A 25,165-nucleotide genomic window follows, 5' to 3' on the forward strand; every position below is an offset into this window, starting at 1 on the left:
AACAGAGTGAGACTCCAACTCAAAAAAAAAAAAAAAAAAAATTTGACTGCAAGGTTATATATGAATAATGCTTATCATAAAAATTCAAACAATATAGAAATATTTAGTATCACAAAGTTTTTCTTTTCCTTTCTTCCCAGTTCTCCCCTCCTTTCTCCATAAAGAGTATATGTTTATAGTATGTCGATAAATACATGCTTTCTGTGATCATTATAATTTATGTACATGGGATTGTGTAGGCAATGATTTGAATTTTTTTCTACTCAGTATGCCTTAGAAATCTTTCTATGTTATAGATCTCTTGCATTTTAAAAGAGACTGTATAGACTTTTTGAAGATAAGTAAATACTCTTACTAAAACATTCCAACAGTGCAGAAGAGGACTGAGTAGGACAACTCTCCAGTCTTATCCCTATACCCTAATAGTTCTGTCCACTTTGGAACAAAGGGCTTTGATTTTTGTATAACATTCCAGAATTCTTCTGTGCTTGCAAAGGAAATTTTTCTTTTTTTTCCTCTTTGTCTTTTTTTTTTTTTTTTTTAAACACAAATGAGATCACTGTATACTTTCAAAAACTATAAGGGATCAAACTGGAAATAGGTTTTTTTCCCATTAGCATATTTTTAAAGAACTTTTCTTATACTTTTTAATGAAGTACTATAACTTACTTAACCTTTTTATTATTGTTAGATTTAGGTTTCTCAGTTTTTCACTGTTATATCAAAGCCCTTAAAAAATTTGTAATTAGCGTTTGAATTAACTCTAGCGTTCTGACTATGGAACAGAAAGCTTAATAGTTAAAGGAGAAAAAAGGCTGAATTCATTTTCATTTTTACTTCCAATTTCAAAACTGATGGAACTCAAAGTCCAGTTTTGGCTGATGTGCCTTTAAATTGCAAAATACTAATGTCAAGTTTAAATACACTTTTTCTTAGGTTCATATTAATGTGTATATCGACCAATTACCAAATTTTTGTTTGAGTTCTGTGATTCTGTGTAAATTTTTGCATTAAAGGCACAAAAAGAAGCTGATAAAGGTATCAAATTTTAATGTAAAATCTGTGAAATGATAGGTAATGGGTTTCTGTTTTTGTTTTTTAATCAGTGACTTTTTTGAACGAACCATTCTGTGCAACAGCCTTGTGTGGAGTTGTGCTGTGACGGGTAGACCTGGACTGACGTATCAGGAAGCACTTGAGTCAGAAAAAAAAGCAAGACAGAATCTTCAGAGTTTTCCAGAACCACTAATTATTCCAGTTTTATACTTGACCAACCTTACCCATCGTTCACGCTTACATGAAATTTGTGATGATATCTTTGCATATGTCAAGGATCGATATTTTGTTGGAGAAACTGTGGAAGTCATTAGGAACAATGGTGCAAGGTAAAGTACTTTTAATTTTTCCTCTTGATAAGTTTATATTCATTCACATTGCTCAAAATTCAGAACACACAAAATGGTGCCCTAAGGAAGTCTTCCCTTCTACTATGCTATAGCTATCCTGTTACCCATAGATAGCCCCAGTATTAACTGTTTCTTGTATATTTTTCCAAAGCTAGTTTATGCATATGCCACCAAAAACATGCACATGCACATACATATACAAATTGCTTCTCTTTTTAATGCAAAAGGTAACATACTTCTATCGTTTCTCACTTAAAAGATCTTAGAGATTAGTCTACTGCTGTATAAAACAACTTCCTTCTCTTTAATTTACTGTGGAATAAGTCTCATTATCTGAAAGTTCCATCTTTAAGAGTAGAAAATCTTAGATAATGATATCTACTATGTCATTATGTTACCTAATGTTTTAAATGCCTATATTTCTTGACGGTCTTTAGTATTTCATTTAACAAAACAAGGACTGAGTCTTTTATACTCCACTAAGTTTTCTCTCTCTCTTTTTTTTTAAACCTTTTCACACTGTTTTATTGAGATATAATTTACATACCATACAGTTACCCCATATGAAGCATACAATTCAGTGTTAGTGCTCCTCTCTTATCTAGGTCTTCAGGAATAGGGTGGATTTTTCATACTTGAAAATGACATAATATCTGACGCGAAATTAAAGTTATCAGTGTTTTCCTGAAGTCTTAAGCATTTGTAATTGGCTAGTCACTGACAGATAATAAACTTTATTTACATTAAAATTTTAGGCTGGGCTTGGTGGCTCAGCCTGTAAGCCCAGCACTTTGGGAGGCCGAGGTGAGTAGATTGCCTGAGCCCGCGGGTTCGAGACCCGCCTGGGCAACGTGGTGAGACCTCATCTCTACAATAAATCAAAAAATTGCCGGGCGTGGTAGCACGCTCCTGTAGTTCCAGCTACTTGGAAGACTGAAGAGGAAGGATTGCCGGAGCCCAGCAGGTCAAGGCTGCGGTGGCCGGGAGTGGCCATTGCACTCCAGTCTGGGTGACAGAGTGAGACTCCAACTCAAAATTTTGAGTTGGAGTCTCACTCTGTCGCCCAGGCTGGAGAGCAGTGGCACACTTACAGTTCACTGCAGCCTTGACCTCCTGGGCTCAGGTGATCCTTCTGTCTCAGCCTCCTGAGTACCTGAGACTGGGCATATACCACCATGTTCAGCTATTTTTAAGATTTTTTTGTAGAGATAGGATCTTGCTGTGTAGACCAGACTGGTCTTGAACTCCTGGGTTCAAAAAATCCTCCTATTTTGGCCTCCCAAAGTGCTGGGATTACAAGCGTGAGCCACGCCCAGTCTATCTGTGTTAAAACTAAGCCGGGCTCGGTGGCTCGGCCTGTAATCCCGTGCCTTTGGGAGGCTGAGGTGAGTGCATTGCCTGGGTCTGGGCAGGCGAGACCTCATCTCTACAATAAAAAATCAAAAAAATTAGCCAGGTGTGGTAGCGCACGCCTTTAGTTCTGGCTCCTTGGAAGGCTGAAGTGGAAGGATCGCCGGAGCCCAGCAGGTCGAGGCTGCGGTGGCCGGGCGCGGCCACTGCACTCCAGTCTGGGCGACAGTGAGACTCCAACTCAAAAAAAAAAACAAAACTTTTTGTAGCCTCTTGACTTTTGGAGATAGTGATTATGTTTCTTGGATATCCCTCCCCATTACTGACCTGAATACAAATGTTTTTTTCCTGTATTTTATACTTTAGCAATCAAAAGTTACTTATGTTCTTTATTATCTTATTTTAGTAAATCATTACAAGTTTATATGTAACTTTAGAATAATGTCTTAACAAATTAACATAATCCATTTTAGATGTTAAATGCTATTTGAATTTTAAAAAGCCAAGCAGATATTTATATTAAGATCTAAACTAGTTTGGACTTTATTTTAGCAAGTAATTGAGTAAGTTTTTAAAAATGTGGAAGCAGCAAATGGTAAACATGGAAAGAGTGTTTTTTTAATTTCCATTGACTTTTGGAAAAATTATATCTTTAATTTTAAGAACACACAAAAAATATAAACAGTCTGCAGTCTTAGCTGCTCAGGCAAAGGTGGGAGGATCACTTGAGCCCAGGGGTTTGAGACTGCAATGAGCTATGATAGCACCATTGTACCTCAACCTGGGCAACAGAACAAGATTCTGTTGCAAAAAGAAAAAAAAATTATATATAAATAAAAAGGGGAAATTAATATGTCATCAGTAATCCCACCAAGAAAATACTCTCTTTAAAAAAAGAATCGACTGGGCTCAGTGACTCATCCTGTAACCCCAGCACTTTGGAAGGCTGAGGGCAGTGGATTGCCTGAGCCTGTGGGTTTGAGACCAGCCTGGGCAACTTGGCGAGACCTCGTCTCTACAATAAACAAATAAAAAATTAGCTGGACATGGTGGCATGCGCCTGTGGCTCCAGCTACATGGAAGGCTGAGGGGGAAGGATTGCCTGAGCCAAGCAGTTTGAGTCTGTGGTGACTGCGAGTGTGCCACTGCACTCCAGCTTGGGTGACAGCGAGACTCCACCTCAAAAAAAAAAAATCAGGTTGGACTAGATTTTAAAAATATGGTACATATACACGATGGAGTATTAAGCAGCCATAAAGAAGGACAAAATTATGAACTTCGCAGCAACTTGGATGGTTTTAGTGTCTATAATACTCAGTGATCTATCACAGAAACAAAGAACTGAGTACCACATATTCTCATTCATAAGTGGATCCTGAACAATTATCATAACACCATAAGAAAGGGATTGGCAGTAGCGGGAAACTGCCAGGGGTGTGGGGGGTGGGGTGGGGGAAGAAGCATACTTCATCAATAAGTATACCTGATCTCAAACCAGGTGAAGTGGGGACCAAAGTGAGGCCCAAACTTTACCTGTACAATGACCATTTGTATACCTAACCCTGAATCATACCCATCTTTAAAAAAAAAAGGAATCATATTATAAATACTGTTTTCAAGTATACTTTCAGTGATATACCTAGAAAATAGATTTTTATGTTTTGATCTATATTACCAAAGGGAATATAATAGGGCCATGTTTGGGGTATGAACAATTCTTTTTTATTATTATTATTTTTATTTTTTGTAGAGACAGGATCTCGCTATGTTTCCCAAGCTGGTCTTGAACTCCTGGCTTCAAGCAGTCCTCCTGCCTCAGCCTCCCAAAGTGCTAGGATTACAGTGTGGGCCACTGTTCCCAGCCAGTACCATGACAATTCTTTTCTCCTTTGTTTTTGCCAAAATGTTTAATTTATAAATCATTGTGATACATAAATCATTTAACATTGGGAATACAACTTAACTCTAGAAATGTGGTAGCACAGTGGTTTTGTGCATAACTCCTTTATTTTTTATTTTTATTTTTTTGAGACAGTGTCTCATTCTGTTGTCCAGGCTAGGGTGCAGTAGCTGCAGCCTCAATCTCCTGGGCTCAGTGATCCTCTTATCTCAGCCTCCCAAGTAACTAGGACAACAGGCACATGCTACTACACCAGTTAATATTTTTTTATTTTTTGTAGATGTGATGTTTTGCCATATTGCCGAGGCTGGTCTCGAATTAATCCTCACCTCAGGCAATCTTCCCACCTTGGCCTCCCAAAGTGCTGGGGTTATAGGCGTGAGCCACCATACCTGGCCTGCATAACTTTTTTTGTTGTATCTTAAAGATGGACCTGAAGTAGTTGTAGCTGTTGGTAATAGTAGTAAACTGGAATACATTATAGAAAGGGAAAACCTGGAAATAACAATTTTATTTTAACTCTTTAGGAAACGCTTTCCTGTTTAAGAAACGTAGATTGTGAAGTATAAAAAATTGGTGGTTTTTTTGGATAAAATTTAAGACTTCCTTAATATATATTAGTCATTCTTAATTAGTGATCATGCCTGAATTTTTCCTCACTTAATACAACATTCTGGATGTGTCTATTTTTAAAAATGTATGAAACTCTTGTTCTAAACATTTAACTATTTAAGCATAGAATTGGATTAATCTTTTTTTTTTTTTGAGTTGGAGTCACTCCATCGCCCAGGCTGGAGTGCAGTGGCACATTCATGACCACCCCAACGTCAACCTGCTGGACTCAGGTGATCCTTCTGCCTCAGTCTTCCAAGTAGCCAGAACTACAGGCACACGCTACCACGCCTGACTAATTTTCTGATTTATGGTAGAGATGAGATCTTGCCAAGGTTCCCAGGCTGTTCTCAAACCTGTAGGCTCAGGCAATTTCCTCACCTCGTCCTCCCAAAGTGCTGGGATTACAGGCTTGAGCCACCGCGCCCAATCTGGATTAATCTTAAAAATGCTTATAAGAACATAACATAATTTCAGTGCCTACTTATTGTTTTCTAAAATCTAAGAATGTTTATAGTTACTAGATTCACTCCCTAGGTCCTTTGTTCCTAAAATCACTGAGATTACAGGTACTGTAGTGTGAGAACTTTTGGGGAGGGTGAAGGTTGTGGAACTTGAGACTAGAGCCTGGAGGCAGCTTGGGTTAGAGTTTGTGTATATATATTTTACTAATACATCCTAATGGCTGCTGCCTTACCAAGTTATTTTGTTTGTCCTTTCTGTAACTTGAAATGAGCACTGTTGAAAAGACAGTAGGTAAGGCAAAAATAATAAAAGCAAAATGCTAAGGGATATGAAGAAGGAGGTTAATCGGGGATGATAAAATACAGGAAAGTCATGATTTAAAAGGATCAAGTATGAGTTAGGTGGAAAGAGGACTCAAGAAGCCAGTGAAAATTTAGTACTTTTTTAAGCTAAGTAATTAAAACTTTCAGTCCAAAGCAGAAAGTCACCAGGAAAGATCTTCAGAAATAATTGAAAACCTCCTTCCTTTAGGATTAAGTAATGCTGTTAATTTATTTTTCTGTAGATCTTGTAAATCAACCACACTGCCCTATGAGGTGTGCAGTAATATAGTCTACTTTAAAGGAATGTACCTGTACATGCCTGTCTTGCTTCTGTACAATAGTCATATATTTGAGTTCCTTCTTTATACCAGACACTGATTTAGGTACTGTGGACAGAAGATGAACTCACCCAACTCACTAAGCCAAACACACTTGCAGCTTCTCAGATGTGCCAGACATGATCCCTGCCTCAAGGCCTTTGCACTTATTTTTTTCTTTTCCTGGAATTCTTTTCCCCAGGTATCAACATGTTGAGTTCTCTTATTTCTTCATATCTTTCCTCTATCACTTTCTTATTCAAGCCTGCTTATCCATCGTATCTAAAATTCAGCATGTCCTTGCCCCCCAACTTTAAAAAAATTGTAGTAAAATATACTTAACAAGCCGGGCTCGGTGGCTCAGCCTGTAATCCCGTGCCTTTGGGAGGCTGAGGTGAGTGGATTGCCTGAGCCCGCGGGTTCGAGACCCACCTGGGCAGCAAGACCCCATCTCTACAATAAAAATCAAAACAATCAACCGGGCATGGTAGCGCATGCCTGTAATTCCGGCTACTCGGAAGGCTGAGGCGGAAGGATCGCCGGAGCCCAGCAGGTCGAGGCTGCGGTGGCCGGGAGGGCCACTGCACTCCAGTCTGGGCGGCTGAGTGAGACTCCAACTCAAAAAAACAAAAACAAAAACAAAATATACTTAACATAAAATTAGCCATCTTAATTTTTAAGAATGCAGTTCAGTCCTAGCCCCAACATTGTGTATCTCCCTTCCATGCTTTTTTTTCCTCCTTAGCATTATCTGAAATATTTTACTTATTAATTTTGCTTAACGGTAGTCTTCTCTACCACAATATAAGCTCCATGAGCTCAGCAATTTTTGTTCACTGTTGTATCCTAGCACTTAAAATGGTACATCATAGGTGAGCATAGTAAGTATTTGTTGAGTGAATATTAGGTAATAGTGGTGAGAGAGAAACAAGTATAAGCAATGCAAAACAAATTTCAAATGGAAGTGCTCTGAAAGCGATGGTATGGTAAAGAATGGTAGGGGAAGTGGTTGGCACTTGAGCTAGGATGGCAAGAATGCTTTTGAGGAAGTGATACTTGCTGTGAGACCAGAATGAGGAGAGGGAACCAAGAGTACCAAGAACCCTCTAGACAGACAGAAAGGCCCTGAGGTGAATATAATATAAAATATTGCTTTGGCTGTTGTTTGGTGAAATGATTAGAAGGAAGTCAAATATGGAAACCTTAGCCATTTGGAGGCCATTAAAACAGACCTTTCTAGTACAAACAGGAACTTTGAGTCAGATGGCAGCAGAGCAGATGGAGAGAATTGGACGGATTCAAAATATTTTGAATGAGAAGCTAGTGGGATTTATTCATGGATTGGATGATGAGTTGGGCAGGATAATGTGGTAAAGGGGAAATCATGGATGACTCCTCAGCTTTTTGCTTCTAGTGGATGGTATGTGGAGAAACCTGGCTTACTCTGGTAATTTCTCTTATTTTATTTTATTTTTTTTGAGTAGGAGTCTTACTATGTCACCCAGGCTTGAGCGCAGTGGCACACTCACAGCCACTGCAGCCTTGACCTGCTGAGCTCAGGCAATCCTTCTGCCTCAGCCTTCCAAGTAACTGGAACCACAGGTGTACACCACCACAACTGACTAATTTTTAAATTTATTGTAGAGGTCTCTCCAAGTTGCCCAGGCAAGTCTTAAAACTCTGGACTCAGGCAATCCTCTCACCTGCAGCTCCCAGCCACCATGCCTGGTCAAATCACTCTGGTAATTTCAACTACTTGGGAGCCTGAGTGAGAGGATCCCTTGAGGCCAGGAGTTTAAAATTAGCCTGGGCAGCACAACAAGATCCTGTCTCTAAAAAAATAAAAATAAATTAGCTGGATGTGACGTTGTATGCATACAGTCCCAGATACTTGGGAGACTGTTGTGGGAGATCAAGCCTACATTGAGCTGTGCAGTACTTCTCTCCAGCTATATTTAAAGAAAAGGTATGGAAGCCTCAGGAAATAATATTAGCAACATTTAGCCATCTTTGCTGTCAAATCAGTTATTTTTTCAATGTGTTTTTTTTTTGTGCTTCACGGACACGTTTTTGTTATTCATAAGTGCCTCTTACAGGCTAGATACTGAGCTGGGTATATTGGGGATGTGGAAAGGATTAAGGTGCTCTTAAGGAGTTCAGTTAAGGGAGAGGCAAACATGTAGACTTGATCAATTAAATTATGAATAAAGTAATTCAGGAACATCCAAGTTCAGTGTGGTGTTGAGGCTAGGCCTGGGTTCCCTACATTTGCACAAGCACCGAATATTTTTAGTGTTTTAACCTTGGCTAAATATGATGATACCTCAGTGTTTAGTTTGCTTGTTTAGGTCCGTTGCTCATTTTTCTTTTGAGTTGTCATCAGTGTATTTGTGGAAGATATATATTAAATGTCATGCATGTTAAGCTTTGTTACACTGCTGTAGGTGTTTTTGTGTTTCATTTTTTGTTTTTTTTCTTAAATGTGCAATCAGTGTAAAAAGATCTCTGGAGTATATGCTAAGAATAATGGCCTGGGCAAGGTGACTCACGCCTATAATCCCACCACTTTGGGAGGCAGGAGCTAGAGGATTGCCTGAGCCCAGGGATTCCAGACCAGCCTAGGCAACTTGGTGAGACCTCTCTCTACAAAGTTAGCCAAATATGGTGGTGCACGTCTGTAGTTCCGGCTTGAAAGGTTGAGGAAGAAGGATCGTCTTAGCCAGCACGTTGAGTCTGCGGTGGCCACCAGCGTCCTACTGCACTCTTGCCTGGATGAGAGAGTAAGGCTCTGACTCAAAAAAAAAAAAAAAAATTAGTATAGTTAAGAAATAAAGACTGGGGGGCTGAGGTGAGTGGATTTCTTGAGCCCGCAGGTTCGAGACCCGCCTGGGCAACTTGGCGAGACCTCGTCTCTACAATAAATCGAAAATTAGCCGGGCGTGGTAGCTCTCCCCTGTCTGTAGTTCCAGCTACTTGGAAGGCTGAGACGGAAGGATTGCTGGAGCCCAGCAGGTCGAGGCTGTGGTGGCCGGGAGCGTGCCACTGCCCTATAGCCTGGGTGACAGAGTGAGACTCCAACTCAAAAAAAAAAAACCAAACCAAACCAAAACAAAACAAAAAAGAAATAAAGAATAAAAATACAATAAAAATCCATGCACTTGTGTTAAGAGAAGACCTAAAACAAATTAAATTGAAAAGATTTTAATTGAAGAACGATTTGAGAGTTAAACAGCTTCCCAAACCAGGAAAGATTCAGAGATTCTGGTGCTGCTGTGTGGTTGGAGAGGATTTATGAACAGAAAAGGAAACTGAGGTGCAGAAACAGCCTGTTTGGTTACACTTTGGCATTTCCTTTATTTGAACACAGTTTGAACAGTTGGCCACCTGTGAGTAGTTGAAGTATGGCTTCTGTGATTGGCTGTGACTGGGCTACTTATTACAAGAGTAGGTTATAGTCTGTTTACACATCCAGTTAGGTTACAGTTCACTATGTACAGAGATACCTGTAGGCCAAACTTAAAATATGTAAGGAAGCAGCAGATTTAGGCTAGACTTAATCTAACACTTGGATTTAGTAGAATGCCTTTGTCTTTGATTTTGGTTTATAGTTTGAGAACATTTTTGTGAGAGGCAGGTAGTGATAGTAAAGTATAGGCTTTTGAAGTCAGACTGACTTTGTTGGATAGTGACATCCTTTTGGGTTGTGAGATTAAAAACAGTTTGTATATGTATGTATATGTTTGTAGTACACATTTTTAATTTCTCTGCAAATAGATTATAGTAGCATTTTACTGGGGGGATAATGCTGCTGTTGACTTAAGAGATTTATATCGTAGTTAATATTTTTCTTCTGTTGACTAGTTTTTTAATTGAAAATTAAATTCTACATAATAATTTTCTTTTTTTTAGTCAAGGTCTCACTCACCCAGACTGGAGTGCAATGGCACAATCACAGCTCACCACAGCCTCAAACTCCTGGGCTCAGGCGATCCTCCCACCTCACTCTCCCAAGTAGCTGGACTACAAGAGTTGACCACCACGGCCAACTCTTTTATTTTTTTGTAGAGACAAGGTGTTGTAATGTTGTCCAAGTTGCTCTCGAACTCCTGGGCTTGAGCAATCCTCCTGCCTCCCAAAGTGCTGAGATTACAGATGTGAGCCACCATGCCCAGCCCTAAATTTTTATATAATAATTAAGCTTCAAAGATGATTTGTGATTTCTTCAACTTCAGATCCTGAGTTCCTGCATGTACTCCTGTCTCTTTATCCTTTTTAAATTTCAGTTAAAATAACATTAAGGTATAAAATTGCCTAAATTAACTAGATTTCCTTTGGTTGCAATGTGCCTCTACTACCTATTTACTGCCTGTACAACTTTGACAAGTTACTTAGCATCACTTGTCATCCCTAGATTTTCAGGAAAGAGCACGCAGAGTTATAGGGACCATTTTTACGTAGAATAGGTACTCTAGTCACCTTAATATTCTTTTCTTGTTGTCTCACTTATTTTTAATTATTCCCCTTTTTCTTTTTTTTGCATCTTTACAAGTATAGATTAGGTCCTTCCTCCTCCCCACCAAGACTTTATGCGTTGAAAGAAACAATTAGCTAACAGATTCTTGTAAAAGATCTCTTGTCATTGCTATGACACAGTAGTAAAGAGAACAGATGATTGCTTGGCTGAGGCAGGGGAAGGAAAGCCAGCACAACTGGTTATTTACCCTCCATCCTGGTTACCACCCAGCTTGCCTCCAAAATGCTCTAATGTTTGTTCTGCTACTTCCTCACAGCCCACAGGAGAAGTAAGAGGGCTGGTGGTCTTGTGACCAGAACACTAACTAGAAGTTGGGTCTGTTCTTAAATACTGGATGCTTTGTGCAAATATTATATCAGTAGGTAGAAAGCAAGAACTTACTCTTTCCATTTACAGATGAAGAAATAGAGATGTTTTTAATGTATGTAATTATTTGACATATATTTACTGATCTGCTATATACTTGACACTGTTCTAGACACTGGAGATACAGCAGTGAACAAAATAAAGTCATGGAGCTTCCATTCTAGTCTTCAAGTAGAAAGAGATAGAATTTAAATTCAAGTAGGGCTGATATATATAATTATTTCTTCTGCCTTCTTCATGGTTTTGGGTTCTTCCATTTATGATTTGCTATGTCACTTTGAATACCTAGCTTAAACTCTCTGAAGTTGAGTCTTTTGCACCTATTAAATGGACCCCTTACTTATGGGGTTGTCTCAGAGGATGAAATGACATCATAAATCTGATTTTTGAGCCGGGCTTGGTGGCTCAGCCTGTAATCCCGCTCAGCCGGTAATCCCAGCTTTGGGAGGCTGAGGTGAGTGGATTGCCTGAGCCTGCGGGTTCGAGACCCACCTGGGCAACTTGGCAAGACCGGATCTCTACAATAAATCAAAAAAATTAGCCGGGTGTGGTAGCACGTGCCTGTAGTTCCAGCCACTTGGAAGGCTGAGGCGAAAGGGTCACCAGAGCCCAGCAGGTCGAGGCTGCAGTGACTGGGAGCGACCACTGCACTCCAGTCTGGGTGACAGAGTGAGACTCCAACTCAAAAAAAATTAAATAAATAAATCTGATTTTTGGCTGAGTGCAATGACTCATGCCTGTAATCCTAGCACTTTGGGAGGCTAAGAGGATTGCTTGAGCCCAGGAGTTCAAGACCAGCCTGAGATCACATAGTGAGATCTCATCTCTATGAAAAATAAAAAAAATTAGCCATGTCTGGTAGCATGTGCCTTTATTTTTATTTTAAAATTGTGGGGTACAGTTAAGGGTTAGGTATATAAATATGTATTGTGCAGGTACCCTTATTGATGAGGTGTTTCCCCTTCCCCACCGTCCCCAGACAGATATTGACTACTGTTAATCCCACGGCATGTACCTTTAGTTCCAGCTACAAGAGAGGCTGAGGCAGAAGGATCATCTGAGCACAGGATGTCAAGGCTGTGGTGAGGCATGGTCATGCCACTGCACTCCAGCCTGGGTGACAGAGGGAGACCCCCAGCTCAAAAAATAAAATCTGATTTTCTGAAAGCTATGTTATATAATATTGCTATTTTATGTAGCTCCTGTTCATATTTGAATGTCTTGATTGGGAACAATGCAGTTTTTTTTCATTTCTTTTTTTGAGACATGGCAGTAGTGGTGGAGGCTACAGTTACTCTATGCCATTATAATTTGGAATCAAAGTTCCTATCGTAACCAAAAGGAAACCCCACAAGTTAGTATTTTCAGTATCTTGGAAAGACATAGTTTTTTATATGTTTGTTTTTTAAAATAATCATGCTGCATTCCTATTTGGTCTTCTAAAAAATGATACACAAGCATCTAGGTTTCAATTAGAATGATAGAATTATCATTCTGTCTCTCTCTCTTTTTTTTTTTTCCTTTTTTTAAGATACAGCATCTCTTACTATGTTGCCCATGTTGGCTTCAAACTACTGGGCTCAAAGGATCCTCTTGATTAGCTGGAGCTACAGGTGCATCTTCCCCACCCTGGAACTAGAGAATTAAATCAAGAAAAAAGATGTAAAAGTCATACAAGTAAACATTTTGGATTCATATGGAATCATTATTCAGTCCTAAGCTAGAATAAGAGTTTGAGAGAATCCAAAAATTAGAGTCAAAATTTTTTGTGCATTTTTTAAAGTAAAATAATCTTTGGGCAACCAGTATTCAGACATTCTTACAAGCATCTTAAAGTAAGAATTGGCATGTTGATGTATTCTTTGAAGTGGATGTTCAAAACGACTCATTTATGGATAAGTGGCTGCTTTTCTGCATAATTTTCACCTCTAACCTCTTCTGCTTCACCAGTTCTACCATTCTTTGTGTCTGGAAGGAATTCCCAAATATGTATTGAAATATAGATATATTCAGAGTCTGTGGATGCCTACACATTATAGCCACGATAGTGGCCGTGGATTGCATTTTGAAGAAAGATGAGAGTGTGCAACAGGCAGGATACTACAGAGAAGGGGGAGAGATTCCAAAGTTTTACCTACTTGGAGGGTCAGCACTATCCTTAAGGAGCCTCTGTAATATGGTACATGATCTTCCATTTAGCTAGTGTACAGTCCACTTAACAGTCCCAATTCTTTGGAACACACCTTTATTCATTTATTTTTTGAGTTGGAGTCTCACTCTTGCCCAGGCTAAAGTGCAGTGCTGCAGTCATGCTCACTTCAGCCTCGACTTCATAGGCTCGGGTAAGCCTGTTTCAGCCTCCTGAGTAACTGGTACAGGTGCATGCCACCACACCGAGCTAATTTTTTTAACAGTTTTTTTGTAGAGATTGGAGGGCTTTCTGTGTTGCTTAGGTTGATGTTGAATTCCTGAGCTCAAGCAATCCTCTCGCCTAGGCCTCCGAAAATGCTGGGATACAGGTGTGAGCCACTACGCCTGGCCCTGGAACACAACTTTAGATCTAAAAGTAAGCTGAAAACCTCAGACTGGGTCAGAAAGTAAGTGCCACGATGTCCAACCATGTGCTTTACCTCTGATTAAACTATAAAAGCTACCCAGAAGCCCACTGCCTTTAAGTCCTATGCTAAAATTAAAACATTAGTGTGTTATAACTGCCCCACGCTATTTGGAATCTTTTTTTTTTTTTTTTTTTTGAGTTGGTGTCTCACTCTGTCGCCCAGACCGAAGTGCAGTGGCCACTCCTGGCCACCGCAGCCTCGACCTGCTGGGCTCCGGCAATCCTTCCATCTCAGCCTTCCAAGTAGCTGGAACTACAGGCGCGTGCTACCACGCCCGGCTAATTTTTTGATTTATTGTAGAGATGAGGTCTTGCCAAGTTACCCAGGCGGGTCTCAATCCCGCGGGCTCAGGCAATCCACTCACCTCAGCCTCCCAAGGTACGGGATTACAGGCTGAGCCACCAAGCCCAACTGGAATTTTTTTTTAGCTTTTTTTTTTTTTTTTAGTCGCAGAGACAGCTTTTGTCAATTTGTGCATACAAATATTTGAGTGATTTTCACAGTAAGGCTATGGGAGAATACAAAAAGTCTCTCCCTGTGTAGACACTTATAGTTTAGAGGAGCTAAGAAAGTTTTATAAGTAAAAGAAAATGAGTTGCTATATAAAGAAGCACAGTTAGGATACTCTGGGTGATGAAAGAGTTCAGTAGCAGATTTGAAGCAACAGGTGGCAGAAGGTCCTTCTAGAAGTGTCATACCAACAGCAGCAAAAAGTGGCACCTAATAGCAAAGGAGAAGCTGAAATAAACACTAATTGCAAATCTATACTGGCCTGGGTCAGTATAAAACTTGGTAGCATTAGAACACATTGCAGAACTAAAAGTTTGCTAACACTTATTGAGCTTTTCCTATGTGTTGGGCAGTGGGCTAGATGTTTTCAATTCAGTTCTCATGATCATGATGGATAACTCAGAATTTTCAAAAATGTTTTGTGCTCCACTTATCAAGAGTAAAGTTTGTAATTTTTAAAAAATTTGTGTTTTTCTATTAAAGTAAAATATTCATATATATCTTAGAGAAAAATGTAAAAGGTGAAGGCTTAGACTGTGTTTTCCAGACAGTCCCTTCATTACTCTAAGTTTAAAAAAAATAGCAAACAGCTTTTCACTTAGTAATTGTTTGGATGTCTTCTCATATCAGAACATATAGATGTGTGCCATTTCTAGCTGGTTTTGCATGAACTGGCTAAATTATTTTTTTCCAAAAAAGCCTACTTGGAATATTGCCTTTTCATGAGGATAGGTGAAGTTATTATCTTTTGTTAGTCTTGTGTGAGTCCTTTCTTTGAAAATAAACTGCATTTTCTTTCAAATAATATCTGACCTTTGACTGATTGACTTTTTCTCCCAATCAGTAAAATGGCAGAATTAGATCTGCCCCAAAGAGTTTCTTTTTTTTTCTTTCTTTTTAGAGACTGGGACTCACTCTGTTATCCAAGCTGGAGTACAGTGGTATAATCATAGCTCACTGTAGTCTTGAACTCCTGACCTCAAGTGATCCTCCTGCCTCAGCCTCCTGAGTAGCTGGGATTGTAGGCATGTGCCACCATACCTAGCTAATTTTGAGATTTTCTGTAGAGATGACATCTCAGTCTGCTGCCCAGACTAGTCCTGAACTCCTAGGCTCAAGTGTTTCTCCCACCTCAGCCTCCCAAAATGCTGGGATTATAGACGTGTCACCACACCTAGCCCTAAGAATTTCATTTATAGCTAAGTTTTTCTAAATATTATCCCCATACCATTTGGATTTGAAATTTACAAAATGTTACCTAGTCAAGAAGCATAAGAGACTAAAGTTAGATATTTTTAGAACTGCCTTGTAAAGTAAAGATTATAGAATTATTTTTAATCTCATAAACTGATCAATTTAGGCATCACGTGTGGTGCTCAACCAACTAGAACTCTTAACTATTCAGTGGGTAAAGTATATTCCCTGGGGACCTTCTGTGTTACATTAGTAGCATGCTTTAAGCAATTTAGATTCATGAAGTAAAAGAAATTTAGTATAAAAACCTATACAGCAGAGAGTAGGTATTCAGTATATGTAAGAATTGGAAATGAGAAAATGAACTTTTGATTTTTTTTTTCCCTCTTTTAATTTTTATTTTAAAATTGTGGTGTACAATTCAGGGTTAGGTATACTTTTCTTTTTTTTATATTGCTAGCCTAAATGCTATCAGTGGATCATAATTAGTTAAAATGTGTTAATGTTGAAGGCAAAAGGGAAATACTAAATGTATTGAGAAGGTAAGGTGAACATAAAAGATACAAATGAGGGACAAATACAGTTCTTTTTATTTAACCATATACATGTTTGGATACCAATGACTGGGTCCAGGTGGGATTAATCAAGTAGAAGTTTTTGGAAAAGAGCTGACTAGAAATTTGAGGGAGAAAAAAAATTAGCAGAAAGAATTACAAGGAGGAAGGCTTCCTATTTAGGTTCAAAGATAATATAGAATTTTTAGCAACACATACTAAGTTTTTTATAGTTCTTTTTCAACAAGAAGGCTTTCATTTAGTCAGCTTACACTACTGACCTTTTAAGGTCAAAAGTCTTAGTTCCAAGTTGCCAGGAAAGTCCTAAGCAACATTCCACAATTGTTATTTTCAGTCTTTAGTTTCTCATGACCCTAATATATTGATGATATAATTTTATTTTTTTAAAAAAATAGAGATATGATCTTGCTATGTTGTTCAGGCTGGTTTTGAACTCCTGGCCTCAAGCAATTCTCCTGCCTCAGCTTCCCAAAGTGCAGACATGAGCCACCACGCCCAGCCATAATTTCTGATTTTTTTTTAAAGAGGCTATTTGGGATAACTTCTTTTGAATTCTGAATTAGACTAGCACTTTTTGTCTATATATTGTTGGATGTGCTTTATGTTCCAGAAACCCAGATTTACAACCTAATTGGCCCCTAATTGTGAATTACAAGCTGAACAGTTAAAAGTTTAGAACCCAGACGGGCTTGGTGGCTCAGCCTGTAATCCCGCGCCTTTGAGGGGCTGAGGTGAGTGGATTGCCTGAGCCCGCGGGTTTGAGACCCGCCTGGGCAGCGAGACCTCATCTCTACAATAAATCAAAAAATCAACCGGGTGTGGTAGCACATGCTTGAAAAAAAAAGTTTAGAACCCTTACTTCGTAATATAAATTGGGAGTCCATTTCTGAGAAACCCTTTTTATACCCTGAAAATCTCTACCTAGTAACAAAAGTAAATGAAAATAGAAAATGAATCTGTTTGTAAACATACTTAATTCAAATAGCATGTAAAGCTATGTTACAACTATTCTGCATGGACTCAACTGCTTGATGCTTCACAAAATAGTTCACTGAAGTTTAGACTTACCATACAAATTAATTTTCTTCAGCATTCAAGAGCTTTCAAATTGTAGTGGCCATTAGGAGCATCTGCCTAATGCCTCTTGAGAAAGTATTTGAATGGTAAATGCTTGGAGCTAAGCATGGTTAGTCTCTCTGGCAAATTTTTTTGGTGGAGGTGCTGGGTAGGTACCTGCCCCAGCCCCATAGTGGAGACCACCCAGCTTTCCCACAGGTCTCCCACCAGTATATTCTCTGCCAGTAGACACACTCACATGCACCTCAGGCCGGCTCTGCTTTTATAGGGCCAGTTGCCTTTGGGGGGTAGTGCCAGGGGCCAATATGCCTGTCAGGACCTCTTGACCCTGGACAGCTGTGGCCACCATCCTCCCAACCTTGAGCAGAGACAGAGGCCGCTGGTGCCTGCCCTTTCCAGGATGGGGGCTAAGGGCCAGCGTCTCCTCACTGGCTCCTCCCCAGCATCTAAGACTCCCTACCTGAGCTCAGCTCCCCACTGCCCAGATGTTCTTAGTCACCCTGAGTGCAGCCCCACTCTGACCAGCAGAACCCCATCTGTATCCCTTACCCTCACCCTGGTCTTCCCCACCTTCCTCCTCACCTCTCCCAGGGCTTTCCCTCACAGACGCTGAGAAATTCAGTGACGGCCCTCTGGATGCTCCCTCTAAAAGGGGCAGGGCTGTGTGGCACCAGGGAAGGTGGCTGTGGGGCAGCCGATCTTCTGAGGCCTCTGTGGGTGGCACCCTGCATCTGCTACAGGGTTAAGAGGAGAATGACTGCTCCCATAGGGGTAGGCCAGAGAGTCAGACTCTGCCACAGAGCCCAAAGTCCTGGGCCCTCCCCTGTCTCCTGGGAATCCTTAAAGGCCAGCTGTCGCAGCGAGCACAGCAGCATGGCTGCTCAGGGTCACGTGCTAGCTCATGCCCACTGTCTCTAAGGGGACTTGTGTGACCTTCACTTGGCTTCCCAGGGTTCCCACCGCTGGTCCTGCTGTCACCCAGGTATTCATGGCAGTTTCTTCATTGATTCTTTGCACTAATGGCAAATGCAGTTAGCTGAGTCTCCACCAGGACTGTGGTCATTACTGTGAGGATCTTATTTAAGAAAAATGATAAAAATGTGGAGAGGCAACTAAATTGAAGTTTACTTCTAATGTGAAAGGACATTCAGTATTTGTTTCATTTTATGTCTTTCTGAATTGATTATCAGCAGAGTAGTGAAGTAGAATAGAAGTAGCTCTGAAGTTCTTAGTTCTCAATGGTAAGAGAATATTACAGACTCATCTTACAAAAGAGGTGAAACTGTATAGCTACTTCTGACCTTAAATCCCTGTCGGAAAGCACATATTTACTTGATTAATAGACATTTCTGGTCTGAGGAATTAAAGGATCTTCTGAATAAAATATCCTATGTTGTTTTTTGCCTCCATCATAATTTGTTCCAGTTGGCCAGTGTATAAGATCACAGTTTTTTCTTAATTTTTTAATTTTTTTTGAGTTGGAGTCTCACTCTGTCGCCCAGACTGGAGTGCAGTGGCCGCTCCTGGCCACCGCAGCCTCGACCTGCTGGGCTCCGGCGATCCTTCCGCCTCAGCCTTCCAAGTTGCCGGAACTGCAGGCGCGCACTACCACACCCGGCTAGTTTTTATTTATTGTAGAGACGAGGTCTCACCAAGTTGCCTGGGCGGGTCTCGAACCGGCGGACTCAGGCAATCCACTCACCTCAGCCTCCCAAAGTGCTGGGATTACAGGCTGAGCCACCGAGCCCGGCCAAGATCAGTTTTTAATGAACAACTTTCTTCATAGGTACTTGGAATTATTTTGAGAACATGGTAAAACCATCATTTATTTCCCATGCTGCCTTGGAAGCCTGTGGTTCTGAATTACTGTTTTAAAAATGAGGTTATCTTTCTTAGACAAATTCAGAGGGTATCCAAAGATTAAAGTGCTGGTAATCTGGGAGGCCAACCGAGTAGATTGGCTGAGCCCGCGGGTTCGAGACCAGCCTGGGCAATTTGTGAGACCTTGTCTCTACAATAAATCAAAAATTAGCCAGGCGTGGTAGCGCACGTCTGTAGTTCCAGCTACTTGGAAGGCTGAGGTGGAAGGATCGCCGGAGTCCAGCAGGTTGACGCTGGGGTGGCCGTGAGCATGCCACTGCACTCCAGCCTGAGTGACTGGAGTGAGACTCCAACTAAAAAAAAAAAGTCCACACAGTAAATATAGGCTTGTGGTCTATATGGTGTTTGTCACAATTACCTAACTCTGCTATAATAATGCGAAAGCAGCCATCAGCAATATATAAATGAATGAGCATGACTCTATTCCAAATATACTTTACTAAAATTTGAGTTTCATTTTATTTTTACATATTGCAAGATATTCTTCTGTTTTTTGTTTTGAACTATTTTGAAAATGTTTAAAACATGAATTTTTAGGATTGTTTTTCTATTTTTATGATAAATGCAGTTAGTGTTTGTTGTGAGACAGAATCTTGCTCTTTCACTCAGGCTAAAATGCAGTGATGTGATCACAGCTTACTGTAACCTCAAACTCCTGACTTCTTGTGAGCCTTCCACCTCAGCCTCCTGAGTAGCTAGGACTACAGGCACACACCACCATACCAGTCTAATTCTGGTGTTTTTTTTTTGTAAAGCTGGTGACTTGCTATCTTTCCAAAGTGCTGGGATTATAGGTATGAGCCACTATACCATATCCTGACCATGTTGGAATTTTGATAGGGATTCCATTGAACCTGAAATTACTTTGGGTAGTATGGACATTTTAATAATGAGCACAGGTTATCGTTCTATTTATTTGTGTCTTCAATTTCTTTCATCAGTGTTATAGTTTTCAGCATACAGGTTAAATTTATTCCTAAGTATTTTATAGTTTTTGTAGTGAATTCTCTTGAGTTCTTTTTTTGGATAATAAATCTTTAAATAATTCTTAACTTGGCTGCCATACAAAAACATGCAGTGAGTTGGATATGGCACTTGGAGCATAATGTACTACTTTCTGGTTTTATCTGTAGGATAAAACCACCAGAATCCCTTTTTACCTAAAACCTTACAGTATGGCATGCAAAGAGTATGGTGGACAGTCTTTGGAGCCAAACTGACTTGCTAGTCTTGAGAATCTTCTTTCCCAGTCTGTAAAATTGGAATAATGTCTGTGTTCATATGGTGGTTGTAGTGGTTAACTTTTGCTGTGTTGTTTAACTACCACCAAAAGTTAGCAGCCTAAATCAGTAAACATTATTCTCATGATTCTGTGAATATCTGGAATGTTCTTGTGGCCTGGGGTGACCTGGCTGAGACTAGAATGTCTAGGTCCTAGAATATAAGATAACCTTACTCACATGTCTGGGGCCTCAGACTAGGATGGCTGGAATCTACTTCCACATGACCTACCATCATTCAGGGCAGTAGCCCCAACTTTTTCCCAGGATGCTAGAAAGGTTCCCAGCAGCAAGCCCCAATGTTCAAGCCCAATATACGCCTCAGCATGCTATTTGTTACTGCCCTGTTGGCCAAAGCAAGTCTCATGACTAAATTGAGTTAATGTGGGAAGGGATCAGAGAGGTGTGATTCACTTCAGTAATTGCAACAGTCTTCTACCACAGTGGTTATTAGGAGCCCAGCATAGTGCCTATCACACAAAGCACCCAGTAAATGCTAGATTCTTCCTATAGATTCAGAGACAAGTGAAGAATCTGCCAGCTGTGATGTCTCATTTTTTTTTTTTTTTTAGCCAATCCCCAGTTTTCTTGCATTACAGTCACTATTCTTGAGAGTTTGCTGTATGTCATTTTAGGGAGATGATAACAATAACAGTAAACTTTTGAGAGATAACCATGTGCGGGCACTGTTCTATGCTTTTTATGCATACTAATTTTTTTCATAAAGCCAGTGAGTGGTCACCCCTCAAGTGTGGATGGGCCCTGGTGCCTTAGGAGAGCTTACTTATACTATTTAATTCCCCAATCGCCATGTGATAGGTGCTCATTTGCTCATTTTATTGTTGAGAAGCCCATAGACAGAGGTTATTAAAACTTGCCCAAGGTTATGAGTGGTGATGCTTCAAGCACAGGCAGTGTCAGAATCATTGTGCTTCTGTTTGGGAGGAATAAATGAGTGGGAAAATAATACTAAAGGTTAACAGTTAAGCATGATTAAAAGATGATAGTTGAATGCATTTATCGAATACCCACTATTTACTTTTCACTTTGAGTATTTTATAATTTTTCTCAAAGTGTGGTCAGATTAAACTTTTGATCGTTCACTCTTAAGAATGATTCATGTCATGTTGTTGAGTATTTGAAAGTTAGCATCTTCTTCTGATCATTGACTTGAAGGGGAAAAAGCTTCAATAAATGGATTACCCTGCTGTTTAAATTCTTAACTATTGTACTTAGAGGGTATCTAAATTACTTTACTTGTGTATGCTGAGATGTTTAAGCTGTTTTCTGTTCAGATATTTTGCTAGCAGATGAAAGAATGCTATCTAGTGGCAACAAAAGGTGACTACAAGCATACGGAAAAACAGAATTTCATTTATTTGTTGTCTTCTATCATTTGAGTTTTCAGGGATGTGAAATGCAACTGCTTATGACTTTTTTATATTTGAAGATGGTAGGGAGTATTCTGAGTGGAGTCCCCAACACCCTGGCCGTGGACTGGTACCAGTCTGTGACCTGTTGGGAACCAGTTTCACAGCAGGAGGTAAGCAGTAGTGGCACTAGATTCTCATAGGAACTCGAACCCTATTGTAAACTGCACATGAGAGGGACATAGATTGCATTCTTTATGAGAATCTAATGCCTGGTGATTCCTCTCCTATTGCTGTCTGTGAAAAAATTGTCTTTTACAAAACTGGTTCCTGATGCCAAAAAGGTTGAAGACTTCTGCTTTAAATTACACATAGGCAAGTTTTTTTTGTTTTTGTTTTTGTTTTTTTGAGTCAAAGTCTCACTCTGTCACCCAGGCTGGAGTGCAGTGGCATGCTCACGGCCACCGCAGCCTTGATCTGCTGGGCTCAGGTGATCTTTCTACTTCAGCCTTCCAAGTAGCTGGAACTACAGACATGCGCCACCATGCCCAGCTAATTTTTTTATTTATTGTAGAGACAAGTTCTCGCCATGTTGCCCAGGCTGGTTTTGAACCATGGGCTTAGGCAGTCCTCTTGCCTCTGCCTTCCAAAGTGCTGGGATGACAGGTGCGAGCCCACCTACCTGGCTTAGGCAAATTTTATATAATCCATTCAGTAAATATTGTGCACTGGATACTATTGTAGACATTGAGAAGAAGGTAATGAATAAGACAAGGACTTGCCACTTGCAGTCTAGTGCAAAGGAGATAAACACAAAAGTCAAAAGAATAATTTTAGGTATTTATCAATGCTATAAAGAAAATAAAACTCTGGCTGGACCTTATGGCTCAAGCCCATAGTCCTAGTGCTTTTGAGAATCCCAAGCAGGAGGATCACTTGAGGCCAGGAGTTCCAGACCAGCCTAGGCAACATCTCTTTGCAAGACCCATCACTACAAAAACTTAATAATTATCCAGGCATAGTGGTTTGAGCCTGCAGTCCCAGCTACCTGGGATGCTAAGATGGGAGGGTCAGATCTCTTGAGTCCAGGAGTTAGAGTCTGCAGTGATCTATGATTATGCCTGGGTACTCCAGCCTGAGTAACAGAGGGAGCCCCTGTCTAGAAACAGAGGGGTGGAGAAGGGAGAAGAGAGGAGAAAACTTGATGGGATAGAGTCTTGAGTCATATTTTTTATTTCTGCCAATTAAATAGAATATCTTTGTAAACCATTGTAATGGGATAATCAAATATAAGTATAGTGTATAATTGATCTCAGTGTATTGGTGTATATGTTTGTAGTAGGGATAGAATTTGCAAGGCAAAGATAAGTGAAATACATATGAATGATTAATAAGGACTGAATAAGGTAAATGCATTAAGAGGACATAGGTAAGTTATATTTGGCTAATGATTATTCACTACCATTCAAATAAGAATGAATAAAGGGTACTATAATGCCAAATAATTTACCCTGCATTAATAATTTGCTATGACTAGCCATTAGAATGGGCTAATATATATCTTTTCATTTTCTCTCCAAAGATAGGCTTGCGTCTTTATTTCCTTCTAGTCAGTGAGTCAGTCAGCATATTGATTTTGTTGTTACAAATGTCCCCTAAAGATGGTAAAAAAAAATATTCCCAGCATAAAATAGTATGAATTCCCCCAAATGGGTCTCCAAGTAGGTCTTTTAGCTAGAAAATTCCAGCTAGAAAAATTTGAGAAGGTAGTAATTAATATAATTTTGTCATATTAATTAGTTGTTGTATATATAATAATTACTTTGTAAACTTGGCTATTTTATATACTTTAATTTGATGTGTAGAAATCATCTGACTTTATTTGATTGGTTTAACTCAAGTTGTGAGAACACTTGTGTAGTTTATTTCTTTCTACAAAATGGGGAGTTTAAGGTTGATTTTTATGTTTATAGTTGTGATGGAGACAAATTGTAGAATAAGATTTCCTTTATATTTTTTGCATTACACACAACTCTCCAGGTTTTCTTCTAAGGACAGCAGGACCAATTTATACTTAATGAAATCTAACAGATAGGCCCACCCCAATTAGCCATTCTCCTGTATGTTCATGTTTTTATAAAAGCAGTAACTGTTTTTAAGTTAAAGAATAATTTATATAATAACTTACATTCAGATAAACCTTTATTCTGAGTAGCTTAAATTAATAAAACTTTGTTTGCTAAAGTACATTGTTTTCTTTTAACTCTTAAAAAAAAATCAGATCTATAGAATTTGCTTAAGATAAAATTCACCCTTTTTAGTGTAGAGTCTTGACTTTTGGTACATATGAAGAGGTACCCAAAAAACCCAGAATTTATTTACAAAAAATTGTGCACTTATTCTTACATTCTTAACCTTCAGTCAACTTCAAAGTACTCTCCGTTTGATGCAATACACCTATTGCTTTTTCCACTACTCAAAACAGTTTTTGAACTCACAATTTTGATGCCTTTTAGTGCTTCTACTGTTTTTTGTTTCACCTCTTCCACATTGACAAAACATTTTCCTTTGAGGTCTTTTTTCATCTGGGGAATAGAAAAAAGCTGCTTGGGGCAAGATTGGGTGAAAAGGGAGGGTAGGACATATGAGGGTCATGGTGTTTTTGGGGGAAAAAAACAAAAAAAACTGCTCAACACTCAGTGCGTTGTGGGCAGGTGCACTCATAAATCACCCATCATGAAATTGGCAAATATGTTGACAGAATCTCAAAAAAAAAATTCACTGAAGGCAAACGCAACCTCTCACAACAACACTAGCTAGTACACTGATTCCAATAGGTTTCTAGAATATCTACCTAGCAGGGAAAGCCTGTACTACAATAGGCCTGCCCTCAGAAAAGATCATTTTGGGTTTTTTTGGGTCCCTTCTCATACAGTCACTCACACATTCAAGACAGGACATTTCTATCAGTCCTCCCCCCACCCCCAATTCCTTTGTATCTCTTTGTAGTCAACCCTTGACTTTACCTCCTAGTCTCTGGCAGACACTAATTTGTTTTCTGTCTTTACAATTTTGCCCTTTCCAGAATATGAACATAAATGGAATCATGGTCTATTTCTGGACTTTCCACTCTTCCATTGACCTATATGGCCTTCTTTTCACCAGTACTTCAGTGTCATCATTACTGTAGTTTTATTATACATATAATAGCTGTTATTTTCATTTGATTGCCTATTAATTCAAATATACTAGTTGGAGTTTGTTTTTTTTTTGAGTTGGAGTCTCACTCTGTTGCCCAGACTGGAGTGCAGTGGCCGCTCCCGGCCACCGCAGCCTCGACCTGCCTGGGCTCTGGCGATCCTTCAGCCTCAGCCGTCCGAGTAGCTG

General features: G+C 39.6%; 1 protein-coding gene across 2 annotated transcripts in view; it reads left to right on the plus strand.

Annotated features, from left to right (window-relative positions):
- The first annotated feature begins 853 nt into the window (after nt 1-853).
- Nucleotides 854-25,165, plus strand: part of BAZ1A (bromodomain adjacent to zinc finger domain 1A) — a 94,837-nt gene continuing 70,525 nt past the window's right edge. For both annotated transcript variants that reach the window (XM_021719233.1, XM_021719234.1), the window contains exon 1: nt 854-1,385. In XM_021719233.1, the coding sequence (XP_021574908.1) occupies nt 1,078-1,385 (308 nt within the window). In that variant the 5' untranslated portion in view covers nt 854-1,077. The remainder of the gene's footprint in view (nt 1,386-25,165) is intronic.

This window comes from Carlito syrichta, unplaced genomic scaffold (genome assembly GCF_000164805.1).
Source record: "Carlito syrichta isolate Samal-C Ts95f unplaced genomic scaffold, Tarsius_syrichta-2.0.1 Scaffold314334, whole genome shotgun sequence".
Classification (NCBI taxonomy): Eukaryota; Metazoa; Chordata; class Mammalia; order Primates; family Tarsiidae; genus Carlito; species Carlito syrichta.